The sequence below is a fragment of the Bombyx mandarina genome, chromosome 04 (assembly GCF_030267445.1).
Source record: "Bombyx mandarina strain Sakado chromosome 04, ASM3026744v2".
NCBI classification, from domain to species: domain Eukaryota; kingdom Metazoa; phylum Arthropoda; class Insecta; order Lepidoptera; family Bombycidae; genus Bombyx; species Bombyx mandarina.
Window position 1 is genome coordinate 2,813,972 of NC_143211.1, and position 18,983 is coordinate 2,832,954.

The window sequence follows — 18,983 nt, forward strand, 5'->3', positions numbered from 1 at the left end:
CAATTTCAGATGCCATAAAACCCTCGTTATACTTCTCAAATAATCGACTGCCTTGAACCTTAGGTAAACCCGGATGATATGAAACTCACAGAAATGGTTCCTGGAAGACTGCAGTTGACGTTTATTGAAATTATGGGACAGTATCTCTGAATTGATCTCGAGTGGATCCTTTCCAATAGAATTTAATATACTGCCATTCGATTCTCGTTGCTACGAGAGTTTAAATGTTTTTATATTTCACAGAAATCATCTGTATTGTATGTATTTTGATTTATGACATATATGACATTTATTATGTGGATAAGCTCTATTATTTAATATCTCTAAATGTTAGGTGCATCGTTACCATATACTTTGTGTGGTTTGTTTGTGACTTGTCTTGGCTTCGAATAACACACATATACACATACATACATGATATACTCAATATATCAGTCATGCTTTGTAAATTTGGAAAAAAAAACGAAAGTAAAATAACTGTACTATTGACTATTAAAACTGTAAAATGGCTGACACGGATGTCAGCGTGACCTAGAAAACTGTAAGCATTACATCGAAATTTTGAAAAACGAATAGAACATACCCGCGATTATAAGATTGAAGTATTTTAATAGTTTTTAGTGAATCATGACAATTAAATAAATTTACCGTTGGCAATTAATGCATCTTCAAGAATTGATGTTAGGGGCCCATGATAGCGACCGCCATTTATCTCCTACTAGTCATTCTGGAGCACTCTTGAAAGGAGTCGTCGTACCCCAATTTCTATTTAGACCGTCTATAGCAAAGATGGCCGGTAAGATTTGGTGCCAACCTTGAATTTCTTCACTTTGCGATATGACACCGAGAACTTTTAAAAGCTCGTTTTGCTTAGCTGTTAATAGAAACCGCCTTTCGATAATTTTAAAAATAGCATATTCTAATTAGTTCCGTGAAGCATATTATTCTAGTTCAACTCCTTGTTGTTATCGTTGAAATAATTCCTTCAGTATGTTTTCTTATTGTTATTGCATTTGATATTGTTCCAACCGCGTGTATATTTGTTTTAATTGCCCTTTTAAACTGTCGTTAAATAATTTTAGTATTTTCTTTATTAACGCGTTTTGGTTTCCTTTGGCGATTAATCTATATGTACCAATTTGAACGGCTTACTATAATTTATGTTCTTTAAATGCTTACTGTGTTAAATACCTGATTTATAGCTTCGGTTGTTAACAAAGCAATTGTTTACGTTTAGTACGAAGTTGGGAGGGTTCTGGGAATTCGTGTGATGTTCAACTAAATTCACCAAAGTTGAGTAAACTTGGTGATCAGTTAGTTCCTCTACAATTTAGACCCACTTAGAGAACGAGGTTTCAATTACATTGGAATATCGAGTATGCAACTCTACAGATGTTGAGGATGCTGGTAATATCATGTATCTTAGGTGGTTTTAGTTGGTCTAATAGTTAGTGCTTCTTTGACACCGGGTCTGATTAGCGAAGACAGTATGTTTGTAAGAGATGTTTAGTATTCGGAGTCTAGCCGTATTTTTTTATTGCATAGTTGGGTGGACGAGCTCACGGCCTACCTGGTATTAAGTGGTTACCGGAGCCCATAGACATCTACAATGTAAATACCGCCACCTACCCTGAGATACTTATATCTTACCCTGAGATACTTATACCTTAGTCTAAGATCTCAGTATAGTTATAATGGCTGCCCCACCCTTCAAACTGAAACGCATTACTGCTTTACGGCAGAAATAGGCAGGGTGGTGATACCTACCAGTGCGGACTCACACGAGGTCCTCCCACCAGTAAACTTCTTACCTCGTCTGCTCCGGCATCTAATCATAGCACATGATAAAATACTTGGGTCTGTTCGAATGTAAAAGGTTTCCTCTTTTTATGTAACCACTTTTATTTTGTAAAATAACACTGCTGTCCTGAACTCAATATCGGTGTAGTCATGAAAATAAAACAATTGAAACTGGAAAAGGTATGGCTCGCTGCTAGCAACCGATGGCGCGGCATCCGTTCACACATGTTCTATTTATTTTTTCGTTGAATAAAACAATAACAAGTGATATAAATGCTTATTATAATTTAAGATAATCGTACAGAGTAACATAATTTTGTTATACTTTGGACTAATTTTGGTCTGGACGAACTTAATTGCGATCCGAGCTCTTAGACATCATAGCGCGAATACCATGACCTTGAAACATGAGGTCAAATTCTCAATCGAGTGAAATAGCGGCCGTCGCAGTTTTCAAGCTAAAACGTGTAACGTTTCGCTTCAGAAATAGGCATGAGGTTTGTGTCTGCCAGTATGCAGTCACAATAGGCCATAACACCAAATACAACGCCTTTTAAAGATCAGAACATACGTTGTACCTATACTGATATTTTGGTGTACAATCAAAAATTAAACGAACCAGCCATGACAGTTCGACATGGGATCACTCAATTGCACGATATCTGACATCGTAACCTGATCGTGTCATTCCGTTAATGCATTTTATCCAGCCCAACCCCGAGGGACCACATCAGAAAGTCAGATGTTCCGACATTAATTAATCAAACGATGCGCCGGCATACTGTGGCTTTGATGTGCATCTCTGAAACCGGCTGTAGATCCGTGTGCCAAATTAATTTCAAGGATTGACGAGACGCGGTAATGAAATTTCCGGATTTGTAGACTTTACGATTACTATCTGTATACATACTTAGTTAAGTATATATAAAAATTAATTGCTGTTCGTTAGTCTCGCTAAAACTCAAGAACGGCTGGACCGATTTGGCTAATTTTGGTCTTGAATTATTTGTGGAAATTCATAGAAGGTTTAAAAGGTAGATAAATATGAAAATGCTCGGAATTCAATAAAAATAACAATTTTGTTTTCTCTTTGATGTGTCCCCCGTCAGACGGATTCCTTTTGTTTGTTTTAAGTTTATTTTATACAAAAGTTTAGGTATTTTATTTATCGATTGAGACACTACGAAGTCTGCCGGGTCAGCTAGTAGTTTGATATAAAATATGAACCGCAGACCCAATACCACATTAGTTATTGGCTCTGCATTGGCTACTTAAACTAAAGAGGTAAATACTATATTAGATGGGCAACTATATGTTCATAGAGTCAAAATAATTATATAGTATAAAAACAACAGATTAGTTCGCAATCTTTAATCAACCTGACATAGTGTTTACTTACGTGTTTTTTTCTTTCAATCTTTGCGCTCAATTTATTGACATCATCGTTCGCCCCACCAAAGGCAAAAGTTGTATAGAAAGCACTTGGAAGCTATTGAACTTATAAACATAAAATCTCTCTTTACTTTGAGAAGTTAAATATTTATGTTGAAATGTTTTAATAGATATAATGATTAGTTTTTTTAATGTAGTATTTCATTTTTGCTTAATATCTGTTGACGAGCTTTTGTGCCCTTATTAACAAGTGGAAATAGCTTTTGTTACCTTTCCAAAAAAATGTCAATAACAGAACAAAAGAGAAAATGTAATTTATTACATTTACAAATGGAACCGAAACTTGAGGTGTCAGACGATAGCGCTCACAACACGCCTTATCATTCACTATCGCTTTATAATATATTTTCATAATTAAATATTACTTAATGATAGGACGTCCTATGATCCTGCAAGGGTAGTAGCTTACTGCCTATTTCTGTAGCGAAGCAGTCATCCAGTTTGAAGCATAGGACCACTGCTACTACAATACAATTGAGATCTTATTTAATATTAACAATATAATATTACACAATGATAATCAACTATGCTGTTGTATAATTGTGTAATACTTGCATATTGCATATTTCCGCTGCTATCGTTTACAATGACGCAATACTATCAAATTAAATATCAAACATTTGAACAATTCTTCTCCCAACAGTTCTCAACAGATTTCGTTTGAGATGGTTTAGATGAGGCCTTTCTGTTTTCACGTTTTTCATATTTTTATTACGCTTGATCAATTTACGTTTCTTCTCATAGCTTATTATGATCTATCTCTGATTAATTTTTTTTACGCTTGTAATTCATAAGAATTACAAGGAGCATTTTACTACTTAATGAAACATGGTTAATGTTATTACCAAACTTTATATTGTTGGCGTATTTAATAAACAAAAAAGTTATATTTCCTAGTTGATTAGAGAGTCTGGATCAGTACCGCCTTCTATTTCATGCTATCATTTCTATTGCAAAAGTATTAAAGTTTAAAATTATAATCTACTAGCGACCCGCCCTCGCTTCGCTTCGGAAACATTAAAACACACATGAAACCAAAAAATAAAAATCAAAAAAAAAATAAAAAAAGTAGCCTATGTTCATCAGGGACAATGTCGGCTTCTAATGGAAAAAGAATTTTTCAAATCGGTCCAGTAGTTTCGGAGCCTATTCGAAACAAACAAACAAATCTTTCCTCTTTATAATATTAGTATAGATAGCACTGAGTTTAGGTTGCAAAAGATGAGACCGGATTGAATTAATACTTTTTAGAAGAGAATCTATCCGTATCGCAAATATACATACAGGCTGTTATTGTCAATTTATAATGCGTATTTATACTACATTGTTAATTTATCGAGGAAGTCGTTCGTGATTTTTTAAGTAGTCGTGGCCTAAATGATAAGACGTCCGGTGCATTCGTATCTAGCGATGCAACGGTGTTCGAATCCCGCAGGCGGGTACCAATTTTTCTAATGAAATACGTACTTGACAAATGTTCACGATTGACTTCCACGGTGAAGGAATGACATCGTGTGATAAAAATCAAACCCGCATAATTATAATTTGCGTAATCACTGATGGTAGGACTTCTTGTGGGTCCTCACGGGTAGGTACCACCATCCTGCTTATTTCTGCAGTGAAGCAGTAATCCGTTTCGGTTTGAAGGGTGTGGCAGCCGTTGTAGCTATACTGAGACCTTAGAACTTATATCTCAGGGTAGGTGGCGGCATTTACATTGTAGATATCTATGGGCTCCAGTAACCACTTAACACCAGGCGGGCTGTGAGCTCATCCACCCAACTAAGCAATTAACAGAAAAAAAATGGTAGTCCGTTGGAGCAAGGTCTAGCGACCACGGAGGGTGACGAATAGTTTCTAATTGCAGTTCCTGTAGAGTTAAACGGTTTCTCGTGCTGTATGAGGTCTCGGGTTATCATGGAGCAATAATGGCAAAGATCGATTCATGAGTCGGGGCTGTTTCACTGCAAGTTTTGCTATCTTTGTTAGGAGTTTGGCACAGTAGACATTTGCCGTTATTGCTTGACAAGATCGGAGAAAAAGTAAAAAACATTTTAGGTACGGATTTAGTTTTAAATATTGATATTATCTACTATGATGTCATACTACCAATGATACTACCGATGTCAGTTTCGCTAACAAATTGAAAGAAAAAACGTATTACTGTCTGAAATAAAATATTTGCATCACATGTGTTAGCAGCGGGATGATGCAACAAAATATTACACAACGAAGTACAATTATGCAATGACGAATATTAATATTACTGCCAATTTATTACGCAATTGCAAAAGCATTTTCAAAGCGTCATTTCATATTTATTTTATAATTATGAAAATTTCGAATAAAGATTAACTTGTTTAATGTTTGATACTTGTTCAATAGTCATCCCACCCTTTTGGTCGTCCGTATATTTTTCTAAAGAGCACCTTTTTTTGATGTTTCGTCATACAGTACCTTTTAGGAGTTCTTCGTTGTTATCAAACGCTCTTTCGTCTGCTTTGGCGTCGTTTATTTGTGAATTTTAATTGAATAGAGTAAATTCCGTAAAAAAATCTTGTTTTTGGTAATGACTTTTATGAGTATGTACGTGTAAGTAGTGTACTGGTGGTAGGACCTCTTGTGAGTCCGCGCGGGTAGGTACCACCGCCCTGCCTATTTCTGCCGTAAAGCAGTAATGCGTTTCAGTCTGAAGGGTAGAGTAGCCGTTGTAACTATACTGAGATCTTAGAACTTATATCTCAAGGTGGGTGGCGCATTTACGTTGTGGATGTCCATGGGCTCCAGTAACCACTTAACAACAGGTGGGCTGTGAGCTCGTCCACCCATCTAAGCAATAAAAAAAAAGTGCAATTATCCTGCCACAAAACCGATCAGTTACTTCGGTTCGCAGCGTGAGACTTACATACTCGTAATACAGTTGAAACTTTGACTACATTCCTATCACATTTAAAGATTAGAAGATTAATACATGTACCTGGATTTATCCCATTATAGACCCTCATAATAATCATAGCTTTTGTAAATATATCTTATACGTTTATCCATATCCCTATCCATATTACCCATCAAAATTCTTCATTTGACACTCCTCCGGTGACTTTTCTTTCATTCTTCCCAATGATAAACCTATTTATTACTCGTGTTTATTACTACTTTGCTAAATGGTCACGTGTGTTATTTTTAAACTTCCCTTCCTTTCCTTCATATGCTTGATATATTACTTAATTATTACTCCTAATTCTTGGAAGTTCTATATACATATTGTATTTGCCGATTCAATAATTTTATGATATCAACTTACAGCTATACATACCAATGGCAAATATATTTTGTCAGTGAATTCCTTACATAAAATAATGTATGTATACTGATAAATAAAAAAATAAAATCTATTTATTTTGAATTTAAAATTACATAAAACATGAAAAAACAAAAAAAAACATTAAGTGTTTATAGCATTATCTTTTACAGTAACACCCACACATGCATAAGCGATAACGGCTTATCAAAATCGATAATACATACGTAAGAGATTTAGCGGGTTGCGAAACATAGGCGCTTGAATCCAGACATAAATACGAGTTGCCTAAAAACTTTGAGTCATTCGTAACGGGAACATCGTAATAACAGTCACGTGCAGAAATAATAATTTGTATTTGATTTACATTGTAGCTTCAATTGTAACTTATAATTTGTTAATTGTGTTAATAGCAACTATATTGCAATAATATTTTCAGTACGATTGAGTGAATTCGTATTGTGATTTCTAAGAGTGAAGTACGCCTGCTTGTCAACAAGAAACTTTTAATGCGAAATTGAAAATTTTGTGGATAGCTTCATTATCGACAATCCTAGTTAAGCCGTTGTATTTGAACATTTAAAATGGAGGAGACTTCAAACGATTTCAAAATTTTCAACGCGAACCCGTCAAATTCGAGGTTAGTTTGTATTTGTTTTATTTTTAAACTAATATTTTCAATATGGCGTGTTGTTGTTGACCGCTGTTACTGATAACAACGTATACAAGGACAATATATTTAGTAGTATGTTATTCTTTCCCAGTTTTTTTTTTTCTACATTTATCATGTTCAACTATTGTTTCTGCAGGCAAATTGCATAAGAATTATTGCCGCATGCAATCATAATCTGGAGTGGTTCTATGTATATAGTGGTAATATGATTATGTTTTATTAAAATTCAGGTTTATACTCCTTAACACGTAACCGGCGCCTGGATTGCCTAACTTTGCCTTCTATTGTTTTTAATGTAGGTATTAGTATTTTAGGTCACTTAGAAATACAATTCATTCTCAGTATCTTCGGATTCGTCTTTCTTAGATTCTACTACATATTCGGGCGTCTTAGTAACAGAAATCGATATAATTACTTGAATGCGCCGCGTAGGACACCGGTGACCTACATGTCAGTCAAAGGGTTAATAGTAGAGACCGGATTGACGACATCGATAATCTTGTCATTGATTCTAACGTAAGCTCGCAAATCTTCGATGACAAGATGTGTTCAAGATAATAATGTAGCAAGTTTATTTTCACCATTTTCTATTCTGGTTATTGACCGTTAGTAAGGTACAGATATTCAACCTCCTGCAAACAGTTTTAAGTCGTCGTGGCCTAAAGGATAAGACGTCCGGTGCATTCGTATATAGCGATGCAACGGTGTTCGAATCCCGCAGGCGGGTACCAATTTTTCTAATGAAATACGTACTCAACAAATGTTCACCATTGACTTCCACGGTGAAGGAATAACATCGTGCAATAAAAATAAAAACCCGCAAAATTATAATTTGCGTAATTACTGGTGGTAGGACCTCTTGTGAGTCCGCACGGGTAGGTACCACCGCCCTGTCTATTTCTGCCGTGAAGCAGTAATGCGTTTCGGTTTGAAGGGTGGGGCAGCCGTTGTAACTATACTGAGACCTTACAACTTATATCTCAAGGTGGGTGGCGCATTTACGTTGTAGATGTCTATGGGCTCCAGTAACCACTTAACACTAGGTGGGCTGTGAGCTCGTCCACACATCTAAGCAATAAAAAAAAAAAAAAACAGTAATACGTTCTAAATATTCATATCTATGATGCTAGTACCCTGACGTTATTTTCTTTTGTTTCAGCAATAAAGAAGTCATGGATAACTCAGAAGAGACGCAACCGACAGTGAGTTTTGACCCGGAATCAATGTATTACAATATGTCCGGAGATAAATACTTGATTATCTTCAATCATTACACCTTCAAGAAAACCAAATACTTTCAGTAAGTTTGAGAAACTTTTATTAAGCATAGCGACCCGGCAGACTTCGTAGTGCCTCAATCGATAAACAAAAGACCTAAACTTTTGTATTAAATAAACGTAAAACAAACAAAAGGAATCCGTTCGACGGGAAAAACAAAATTGTTATTTTTATTTAATTCCGGGCATTTTCATATTTATCTACCTTTTAAACCTTCTCTGGACTACCACAAATAATTCAAGACCAAAATTAGCCATACCGGTCCAGCCGTTCTCGAGTTTTAGCGAGACTAACGAACAGCAATTCATTTTTATATATACAGATTACTAAATCATTTATATACCTGGTAAAGTTTTTCTTCCTTTCTTCTTACACTCAATGGTATGGTTAAGTTGTTCATTACTTGTATCTTGTAAATGCAAAATGAATATCACACAAATTTTGACTAAACTTACGTATACTATTTATGAATATCCCCTTTCAGTTCTCACGAGATTCACTGAGAAATAGAAAACTTAATACGCGAAACAATATCGACTTGTTTTTTTTTTATATTTGCGCTCATTTCGAACATAATGCTAGTTTGATTTTTGTCATGACATAAGTAATGTTTAAATAGTCTTCCATTATGTTGTTTGTAACTACATATTTTGATTATTTAAATTCGCAGATATAAACAGCCCTCGACAAGGAACGGTACATTTGAAGATGTTAAAAGTTTAAAGGATTTATTCGAAGGTCTATCTTACAATGTTACAACTTACACCGATCTTATCTATGAAGATATTTTAAATAGAGTTGCTGAATGTGAGTAACTTATTGGTTTATATCAAACGTAATTGGCCCATAGGCTTCACTGTTAAATGTAATAAAATGTGTATCTAGGTGTTTTAAGGTGAGTGGCGCATTTACGTCGTAGATGTCTATGGGCTCCAGTAACCACTTAACATCAGGTGGGCTGTGACGTCGACCACCCACCTAAGCAATAAACAAAAAAATCTAGACACAGCGTTCAGAATCTCGAAAGCTCATGAAATACCAATTCAGTTTATTGCTTATATGTACACTGAGACGTCAGAACTCATATTTCAATATCTCAAGGAGGGTGGCGGCATTTACATCGTAGATGTCTATGGGTAACCACTTAAAACTAGATGGGCTGTGAGATCGTCCACCCATCTATGCAATAAATAAATAAGATTGTAGTTACATGGTTCTTAAAGAGTTGGTTTATTTATTTGTGTATTACGTGAATGGGGGAACGAGTTCACAGCCACCTGGTGTTAAGTGCTTACCGGAACCCATAGACATAAAAATATGAAAGCCGTCACTTACCTTCAGACACCAGGTCGTCATTCCAATTAAATTAATATAACGGCTATATCTCCTTCAAACCAAAATGAATGACTGCTTCGCAGCAGATATATGCAGGATAGTGGTAGTGACCCGTGTAAGCTCTTAACAGACCCTATCATCAGTGAATACCGATTAGGGATCTCAGTACTCTGTTGTAATATACAGATATCGCTGCTGTCTATTCGCCAAGAAGTTCCTGGTGGCCTTTTAAGATACCCACGAGAAGATAGGTAGCTGCTATTTTAAGCAACACCACGCAACGTGCTTCTTAAAAAAAGATGTGTAGTGTGTGTGCAAAGTTCCCTATTATAAAAATATTAATTTTAAGTTCTGTTCGAGGTATAAAGAAAATAAAACTGGAGGTTTCGCAACAACCCACGGTCATTCGGTAGCATGTGAACTTATTGTGGTACACTTCATTCACGGTTGTTTGCATAAGAGTTAGTGTATTGCGCAAACAAACGCTCTGAGATCATGGTCAATGAATGATAAAAAATGTTATTTTTTGTACGTTATTACAAAGTTAAGTCGTACACTGTGTGCATTACTAATAAAAACCTTACGTTACGGACGTTTTTTCTCAGTTAGGGTACCCTTCCGCATCGTCCCATAAGGAACTTCGTTCCAAAAACCTTTAGCAATGAAACTACTTCTTACCGTGCTAGTGTGGTTCGCATACAACCACGAGCTGGGGTCGATTACTATACCTGCAATTCAAAAAGAAAATCTTTTATTTTGGTTCTAGTTTGCAAGCGCGATCATAGCAAGACCTCATGTGTCATTGTGACGATCCTGACACACGGAGATAGTGGCGAAGTATTCGCTGCCGACCAACCATACAAGATCAGCGACCTCACTAATATGATTGAGAATGCTCATCACACGCTAGTCGGCAAGCCTAAGATCTTTTTCATTCAGGTAAAATCAGCTTTCATTAGTTCATTAGTTTCACGACACTGCTAGAATGATTATTGCCTCAATTGGATGGTTTTGTCCGCGGTCCACTTATTGTTATATAGACATCGTTAAATACTGAAAATACTTATAAAAACTAAACATAAGGTCGAAGACCCAGTTATATTGTACTATCTATACGCAGCAAAAGTCAATAGATGTTCAGGATTGACTTCCATGGTGAAGGAATAACATCGTGTAATCCTCTTGAGTTCGCACGGGTAGGTACCACCACCCTGCCTATTTCTGCCGTGAAGCAGTAATGCGTTTCGGTTTGAAGGGTGGGCAGCCATTGTAACTTAGACCTAAGAACTTATGTCTCAAGGTGGGTGTCGCATTTACGTTGTAGATGTCTTTGGACTCTAGTAACCACTGAACACCAGGTGGGCTATGAGCTCGTCCACCCATATAAGCAATAAATTTAATACATCCCATATATATTATTTATACATATGTGCCTACATACATTTATATATACATACATAAATACGTATATATTATTAACGTATAGTTACAGTGCTGTGTAAATATTAAGGATAAATAGATAGGATGTACTGTCCCGCACAGATAGATACCAACCTACAATAGTATACTAGGAGGGATCAAAAAGTAGTGAGAACGACATACTCCTTGGTAAGAAAAAAAATACTGGCAGGCATAGCTCAGATACATATTTGTAATATTTATTAATAAAGAAAAAAATCTTCGATTCTCTTTCGTTTTTTTCTGAATGTAGTCATTTGTTAGCTTCGTGTCGGAACGTGTTCTCGAAAATGGAGAAAAACGAAGTGCGAGCCGTTATTAAATAACTCTGTTTAAAAAAGTTAAGGACGCAAGAAAAACACTGGACTCGGTGTGTAGAGAGACTCACTCTCACTACTCATTCTCACTACTTTTTGAACCTCCTAGTAGTACATCCTACCAACAACATTTTTTATATAATTTTTATTAATCAATGTCATTGGTTAATCTTCGGTTCGTGAACACGTGTTAGGGAAAAAAAGATGAGTGGTAACCTCAGCACACTCATATCGTTCAATACACCGGAAATTTTCTTCTATAGGGTACATGCACAGTTTTCAGTCACTTATTTAATTTACCATGACAGAATAAGAGGGGCGAGCAAGCTCTGTAGCTTATTCGTATTAAGCTCTTATTAGTCCTTCGTAGAATAAATACCGCCTTTCAATCCGAAACGATAATTATACTTTCTTCGAAACCCCCCATATTTGGGGGTAGAAGAACAAAGCATGAAATGACGCGAATTCACCTTGGTACCAAAGTTTTTGTACACCTGTCTACCTGTTAATAATTAATTGTATATTTTTATGGTAATACTTCGGGCATTTTCTAGGCATGCCGTGGTCCCTTTATGGATGAGGGCAGAACAGTGGTGCTGGATGGTGAAAGCAGGGGCGTCTTACGCCTTCCAACGCATTCGGACTTCCTCTTCTTACATTCTTCTGTTGACGGTACTTTCGAACTATTTTTCTATCGACATATGCAACATACTTAATTGTAATTTGTCATAATTTGATTTTGTAACTCATTGATGCATTCCCAAAGTCCTTTTTTTATCATGCACCCGAATAAGTATTTAATTTTAGTAAATAAAATTTCACATAATCCTCTTTTTAATTTGCTGATCATACTTTTTTATTTTCACAGAACTTGTGACTCGTGTTCCAGTGCTTAGTACAATTTCGAGATTAATTGCTGTATTTTCATTTAAAAAATCCAGAAAAAGAAGAGGTGTGACCAGCAAAAACATTTTTTATTTAATTTGCTCATTACTTTTTAACTGATTTAATTACTACTAGTAATCGCATTACTTCCTTTATTGTTATCCCGTGCGGGTAGGTATAATTTCCTGTCTATTTGAGCTCGAATCACTCGTTGGTTCCACTTTGAAGCGTGCGACAGCCATTGTATAATGCATTAGGGACTTATTATTGGGAATCTGTCCTCGTGTCTCACGGTAGGTGATAATAATCGTCATGTCCACGATTTATGCACTCCAATATCCAAATTTTAATACTAAATTTATTTAATGTTAGCTTTTTTTTTTAAACAATCACGCCACGTTAACTGGTCCCGTGATAAGTTCGTAAAGAACTTGTGTTACAGGTACCAGATAACGGATATAAATGTAAGATTTTTATTATACACATACATATGTTTTAATATACATCCATAACCCTGGATAAGACATTTATATTTATCATACAAATATCTTCCCTTGGCGGGATTAGAACCCGCGACCCCCTTGTGTAATGACCATGTCACTTACCACTACACCAGACGGCCGTATTGCTGAGAATGCAGAGTTTACCTGTCATGAAATACACGTGCTAAGAGTCTTTTTTTACTCTTTTCATAATATTTGTATCGTGAAGTTATCGCGCTTCATTGAAAACACAAAGTAAATAAAGTACTTAAGATCCGGGGGAAAGTTGTTCGGTCCATCTAATGCAAAGATGTCCTAGAGCCTTATATCATGAAATGACAAGAATGGATGGGATACTTTCGAATTGCGGCCTACCACTGCGGGTTCCTAATGCTTACAGGAAAGGAACACGATAAACATTCCACATTGAGATCTAATATTAAGTATGTCTGTTTCAGGTTATCTTTCCTATCGCGATTCAAGAGGATCGTGGCTAATCCAGACACTGTGCGAGATGATTAGAAAGAATCACAAGGAAATCGATCTACTGCATATGATCACGATGGTGAATAAAAGCATTGCATATGCGAAGAGTACGTACACGCCCAAATGTCAGGAGACCAACAATAAAAAGCAGATGACCGAAACTAGGTTTACTTTAACTAAGTTATTTATGTTTGAAAAGTAGGTGGTCTCGTGATTATTCCTATAATTTTCTTAAACGAATTGTTCTATCGAAATATATCCAGTGGAAACGGATAAGTCTGAGGTGCATTTATTAGTTTTTAATGCCAATATTTTTTCAAACGTTGTTAATTTACATTTTAAGCCACTATTTCGTAGTAGTAATCTAATCATTTTAACTTTTTTGGTTCGCATAATGTTATATGTGGCCAAAGATTGTATTTATAATATAAGTGACATGTCCTTCTTCACCGAGATTTGAAAAGAGTTCTGTTTGAAAAGGGCATTCTACATGTTTTGTAATCATTATTTTTAGTGATTTACAAAGTGTTACCTGTTCATTTTGATATAATACAATATACTGTATTAAATAAAAGTTCATCATGTGTACATTATTCTATTATTTGTCCTTCTAGGCATCTCCAATTTAAATTTGGAAAAAATAATTCAAGTATTGCTTTTGTTTTTGTGATATCATCCGTGTGAATGTAGGCAGTGACTTAGCTTTGCTCCTGGCATCGCTGACGTCGATAAACGTCGGTAATAGCTCACCATCAGGTGTGCTGTATACTCTTTTGCCTACCGGGACAAAAGAAAAAAAATGTAACTTAACTCTCACCCTTTTGTCAACATAAGCACCTGATTCCTTCCAGAGGGAATCGGTTCGCTTAGAAGCTCTGAGTCAACGGAAGGATTTTCATTCTTTCTATGATTTGTATCGTATGTTCTAAGGGGAATACTCTGAAATAGTCTTTGAAATGATCTCATCCTCACCTTCTGCACCGGCCTGTCTCATCTGAGTATTATTGCTCAAAACCTCTACGCTCATTAGCATTGCGTTTGGAGAGAACATGCCAAATGCTATGCTAAATACTATTCCAAAATTTAACGAACTACCCTATCGTCTCCAAACGAGGCTTAAAAGAGTCGTGGGCAATAAACAGCGACTTATTAGAAGACAATTAAATCTTTGGCCTTATTACCTATGACCTCATATTTCTCGAAACTAATTAAAGAAGGTGGTCTGTCTGTCGAAATACAGTTATATGAAAGAATATTAAATAACCTAATCTTTAAATGTGCCAAGAAAATTACACCACAAAAAAAAAAACAAACAGCAAAGTTACGAGAAACAAAATATAAAACTCCAAGCAATATTTCTTCGTAAGCAATCGAAGGGTCCATTAAAGGCTCAGAGGGAGGCTTATTTCGGCCAAATTCAGGCGTATACTTACCTCTTTGGTTCGATGCCATTCTCACTTGCTTATAGTTTCGACGGGTTACACATTACGGGTCGAGTGAGAAGTTTCTAGAATAACTGATTCCGAGACATTATGTTGTTGGTTGATTAATGTCACTTTTGTTTTATACTCAAAAGCCTAATGCTATGAGCTCCCAGCGGTAATATATGAGCTTAGTATTGAAATAATAAGAAAATACTTTGCAGTCTTTGTCTTGTTTTTTGTCAACGAGTTTGATGAAATATTTTTCAAAGATAATTGAATCACAGACGTGTAAATGAATATTGCTGTCTTAATTTTTTTAATGCTTTAATATATTTTTATTGCGTAGATGGGTATTCACCCAAGCTCACGGCCCATCTGACGTTAAGTGGTTAAACGAGATCACAAGCATCACAATGTCAATGTGAATGATATAATATAATGAGTAGTTCAAGCGCAGAAATACGTATGGTATGTTTATTTGCATCTTTACAATCTCCAGTTCGATGAAACCAGAATAGACCCTCAAGGCCACCAGTAAATAGGTAGTAACGTTACAATACGCCCACAATTTGAAATTATGCAAATAGTATTTTTATACTGGTTTGGTAATTTTTTTTTATTGCTTAGGTGGGCGAACGAGCTCACAGCCCACCTGGTGTTAAGTGGTTACTAGAGCCCATAGACATCCACAACGTAAATGCGTCACCCACCTTGAGATATAAGTTCTAAGATCTCAGTATAGTTATAACGGCTGCCCTACCCTTCAGACCGAAACCCATTACTGTTTCACGGTAGAAATAGGCGGGGCGGTGGTACCTACCCGCGCGGACCCACAAGAAGTCCTGCACCAGTAATTATGCAAATTATAATTTTGCGGGTCTGAATATTATTACAAGATGTTATTCCTTCACCGTGGAAGTCAATCGTGAACATTTGTTAAGTACGTATTTCATTACAAAAATTGGCACCTGCCTGCGGGATTCGAACACCGGTATATCGTTAGATACGAATGCACCGGACATCTTATCCTTTAGACCACGACGACTTCAACATCGATGTGATTTTTCGACATCTATGCAAAAAATCCTTGATCGCCCCACGAGTTAAGAACGCGGAGTGTACTTTGAAGTCAAACCAACTAAACGACCCTCGGTTGCTTTTTCACCAAACGCCATCGCCATAACGCGACAGATTTTTTAAATACCAATGGGGCTGACAGCTCTTGCTTGTAATGCTGTTTTAAAGTCGTTGTTGTACGTCGACTTACATAGCAGGTATACCATGGATCGAGACTTAAACTTACTTAGGTTCAAGGAATCGGAAATCACTATAGTGATAGCGCATTCACTAACCGTACTCCAATGAGGAAACTGTCTGCCCCACAAAGCAATAAACAATATTTTAGAGAGCAACGAGGTTTTTTTTTTTTTGTATTCTAAACAGAGCAAGCGCGTCAAAAATTCAACATGGTAAGTTGCGGTTACCGACAAACCGGACATAAATCCAGATCGGAGAGGGAAGGACGTGCGGGAAAACCTCGGACGCGGCGTGACATCCATCGGCCCTTTTGTCGAATCTTAACGGCCTATTCCTATGAATAATATATCGTGAAAAGCCTTGCGACAATTTATTTTCATTTTCCGTATCCGTTTCGGAAACGTCCGTAACCTGGGTGGCGCTTGTCCGAAATATTCACATACATATATTTTTTAGGAATGCTTAATAGAAAAATCCCTGGCTTCGGGACTTCGCTTCTGGCTGAGCTTTTGCTTGCCCACCTGTCCTCGTGAAACTGGAAAGGACTCCGGGCCACCAGTAACACTTAATTTAAAAAATATATATTTACTGGTGGTAGGACCTCTTGTTTACTGGTGGTAGGACTTCTTGTGAGTCTGCACGGGTAGGTACCACCACCCTGCCTATTTCTGCCGTGAAGCAGTAATGCGTTTCGGTTTGAAGGGTGGGGCAGCCGTTGTAACTATAATTGAGACCTTAAAACTTATATCTCAAGGTGGGTGGCGCATTTACGTTGTAGATGTCTATGGGCTCCAGTAACCACTTAACACCAGGTGGGCTGTGAGCTCGTCCACTCTTCTAAGCAATAAAAAAAAAAAAAGAAATTTGTTCATTGACTCCCCTGAGCGCTGACTTCGAAGACTATTAAGAGACAAATTAATTATAATGGCACGCATTTTAATTGCCATTCTACGGGAACCAGACTGTTAAATACATCTATTGATGTAGCAACGGAATACTAAATCAAAACGAAACAGTTCTTTTCACCTTTTTTCTCATCTTCCGTACAAAATATACAAACTTTACTTTTAAATCTTCATTTGGCAACTGCCCTTTTTGACATCGCCGTGTCATCTTGTTTCATATTACGGTGCTGTCTGGATCGTAAATTAAAACATAAAAACGTCGAGTTATATTAATCATCCGATTTTATACAATTCAGCAAAGGCTGACAATTAGCTATAGAAATGATTCCCTTCATTTTTAATGTGTTATTAATCTATCTATAACTGTGCTTATAGTTCAATGTCCGAAGCATGTTGTTGAAAAACCTACTAATCGTATGTTGTTGATCTTATTATAAAAAAATATTAACGATATTATGTTCTTGAAAATAGAAGTAAAATGAAAACAACAAACCTAAAATTCTAAAATATTAATTTACATTTGCTAATTTATATCTTTATGTACCAATATTTATTTACTTTTATGTTAAAAACATCCTGAACAAATAAGTCGCGAGCTACGTATAAATATTTTATGAGCATTTTTCTTCCATTATCTAATGTCAGACACTGTCAGAGATGACAAACGTCAAAATATCAGACGAGACTAACAAGTTGCGTAAACTTTTTATTAGTTCCATTGTGTTTGCCAAAGGAATCTCGAATATAGGGCGTAGTTGTAAAAACGTCACGGACTCTTTGATTAATTTATTATTGAACATAGTTTTATCAATAAAAGCACTGACAATTTATTCGAGTGATTTTAGAGGAATGTGGTATAATGGCGACGACAAAATACAATAGAACGACATTTACGACGTTATAATGGTCTTTGGCGGGATTATTTTTGGAAAACCTTTGTTTTATAAATAATCGTAGGTAAGTATATCATTTGTTTCAAGTTTTCCATCATCTTTCTAGGTTTGCCAGGAGAAATTGAAAACAGACTTTGTTTAACATTGTACCTAGATCTCGAAATTCGATTTTCATTCTCAGCAAAAACGTCAGTTTCGAAAAGGCCAAAAGAACGCTTTGAAAGTCAACGGTCAGTATTAGAAAAAGTAGTGACACTATATTTAGTCTAAGAAAATTTGTTTTTATATCTATCTATGTCTCTATGTATCTATGTCTAATGCGATTTTTTTTTATTGCTTAGATGGGGGACGAGCTCACAGCCCACCTGGTGTTAAGTGGTTACTGAAGCCCATAGACATTTATAACGCAAATGCGCCACCCGCCTTGTGATATAAGTTCTAAGGTCTCAGTATAGTTACAACGGTTGCCCCACACTTCAAGCCGAAACGCATAACTGCTTCACGGCAGAAATAGGCGGGGTGGTGGTGGTACCTACCCGTGCGGACTCACATGAGGTCCTACCACCACTACAATCTTGTGCAAGGATAAAATGATACCGAAGAAATTATGTAGCTAAGGCTGTGCTCCTGGTACTACTGAGGTCATTGAGCGACGGTGAATACTCAACATTAAGTGGGCTGTATGACAATCTGCCTACAAAGATGATTCAAATCAAATAACAATCAAATATACCAAATTGTTTAGATAGTATCCGAGATAAAGGATTCTCTTTGCAACGCTACTACTAGTGCTTGAGCTAAGGGTGTACGAAAATTCATTCAAAAGATAAGATATTAATAGTCTTGTAAATTTTATTTTCGACACAAGGAGTCGTAGTTACACAGTTTAAAAACCATCAGTGGTTTTTTTTTAAATCTTATATTATATGATCCTAGTTTCATAGCACACTAGACTACAAAACAACAATACATCAGAATTGTTTACAACATAGATACATCGATGTACTGAGGAAGGAATACAAAGGTTTATACATGAT

At 36.2% G+C, this 18,983-nt stretch overlaps 2 protein-coding genes across 5 annotated transcripts in view; one reads left to right on the plus strand and one right to left on the minus strand.

Moving 5' to 3' along the window:
- Nucleotides 1–18,983, minus strand: part of LOC114243704 (pseudouridylate synthase RPUSD2) — a 469,381-nt gene that overhangs the window by 342,287 nt on the left and 108,111 nt on the right. The gene's annotated exons all lie outside the window — the stretch shown is intronic.
- On the plus strand, nucleotides 6,825–14,053 carry ICE (protein). 2 transcript variants are annotated; one of them, XM_028182605.2, is made up of 7 exons: nucleotides 6,825–7,193; nucleotides 8,386–8,526; nucleotides 9,175–9,311; nucleotides 10,606–10,778; nucleotides 12,169–12,286; nucleotides 12,483–12,566; nucleotides 13,440–14,053. In XM_028182605.2, exons 1-7 carry the CDS (start codon nucleotides 7,138–7,140, stop codon nucleotides 13,667–13,669), a joined length of 939 nt encoding a protein of 312 aa, XP_028038406.2. In that variant the 5' UTR covers nucleotides 6,825–7,137; the 3' UTR covers nucleotides 13,670–14,053. The 2 variants fall into 2 exon arrangements, with proteins under 2 accessions (XP_028038406.2, XP_089596578.1); XM_089740452.1 differs by lacking the exon at nucleotides 12,483–12,566 and having other exon boundaries at nucleotides 6,831–7,193.

Coding starts and splice junctions, on each gene's coding strand:
- ICE (XM_028182605.2), top strand. CDS start 7,138: ATGGAGGAGACTTCAAACGATTTCAAAATTTTCAACGCGAACCCGTCA. Junction 7,194..8,385: donor GCGAACCCGTCAAATTCGAG/GTTAGTTTGTAT, acceptor CTTTTGTTTCAG/CAATAAAGAAGTCATGGATA. Junction 12,567..13,439: donor AAAATCCAGAAAAAGAAGAG/GTGTGACCAGCA, acceptor TGTCTGTTTCAG/GTTATCTTTCCTATCGCGAT.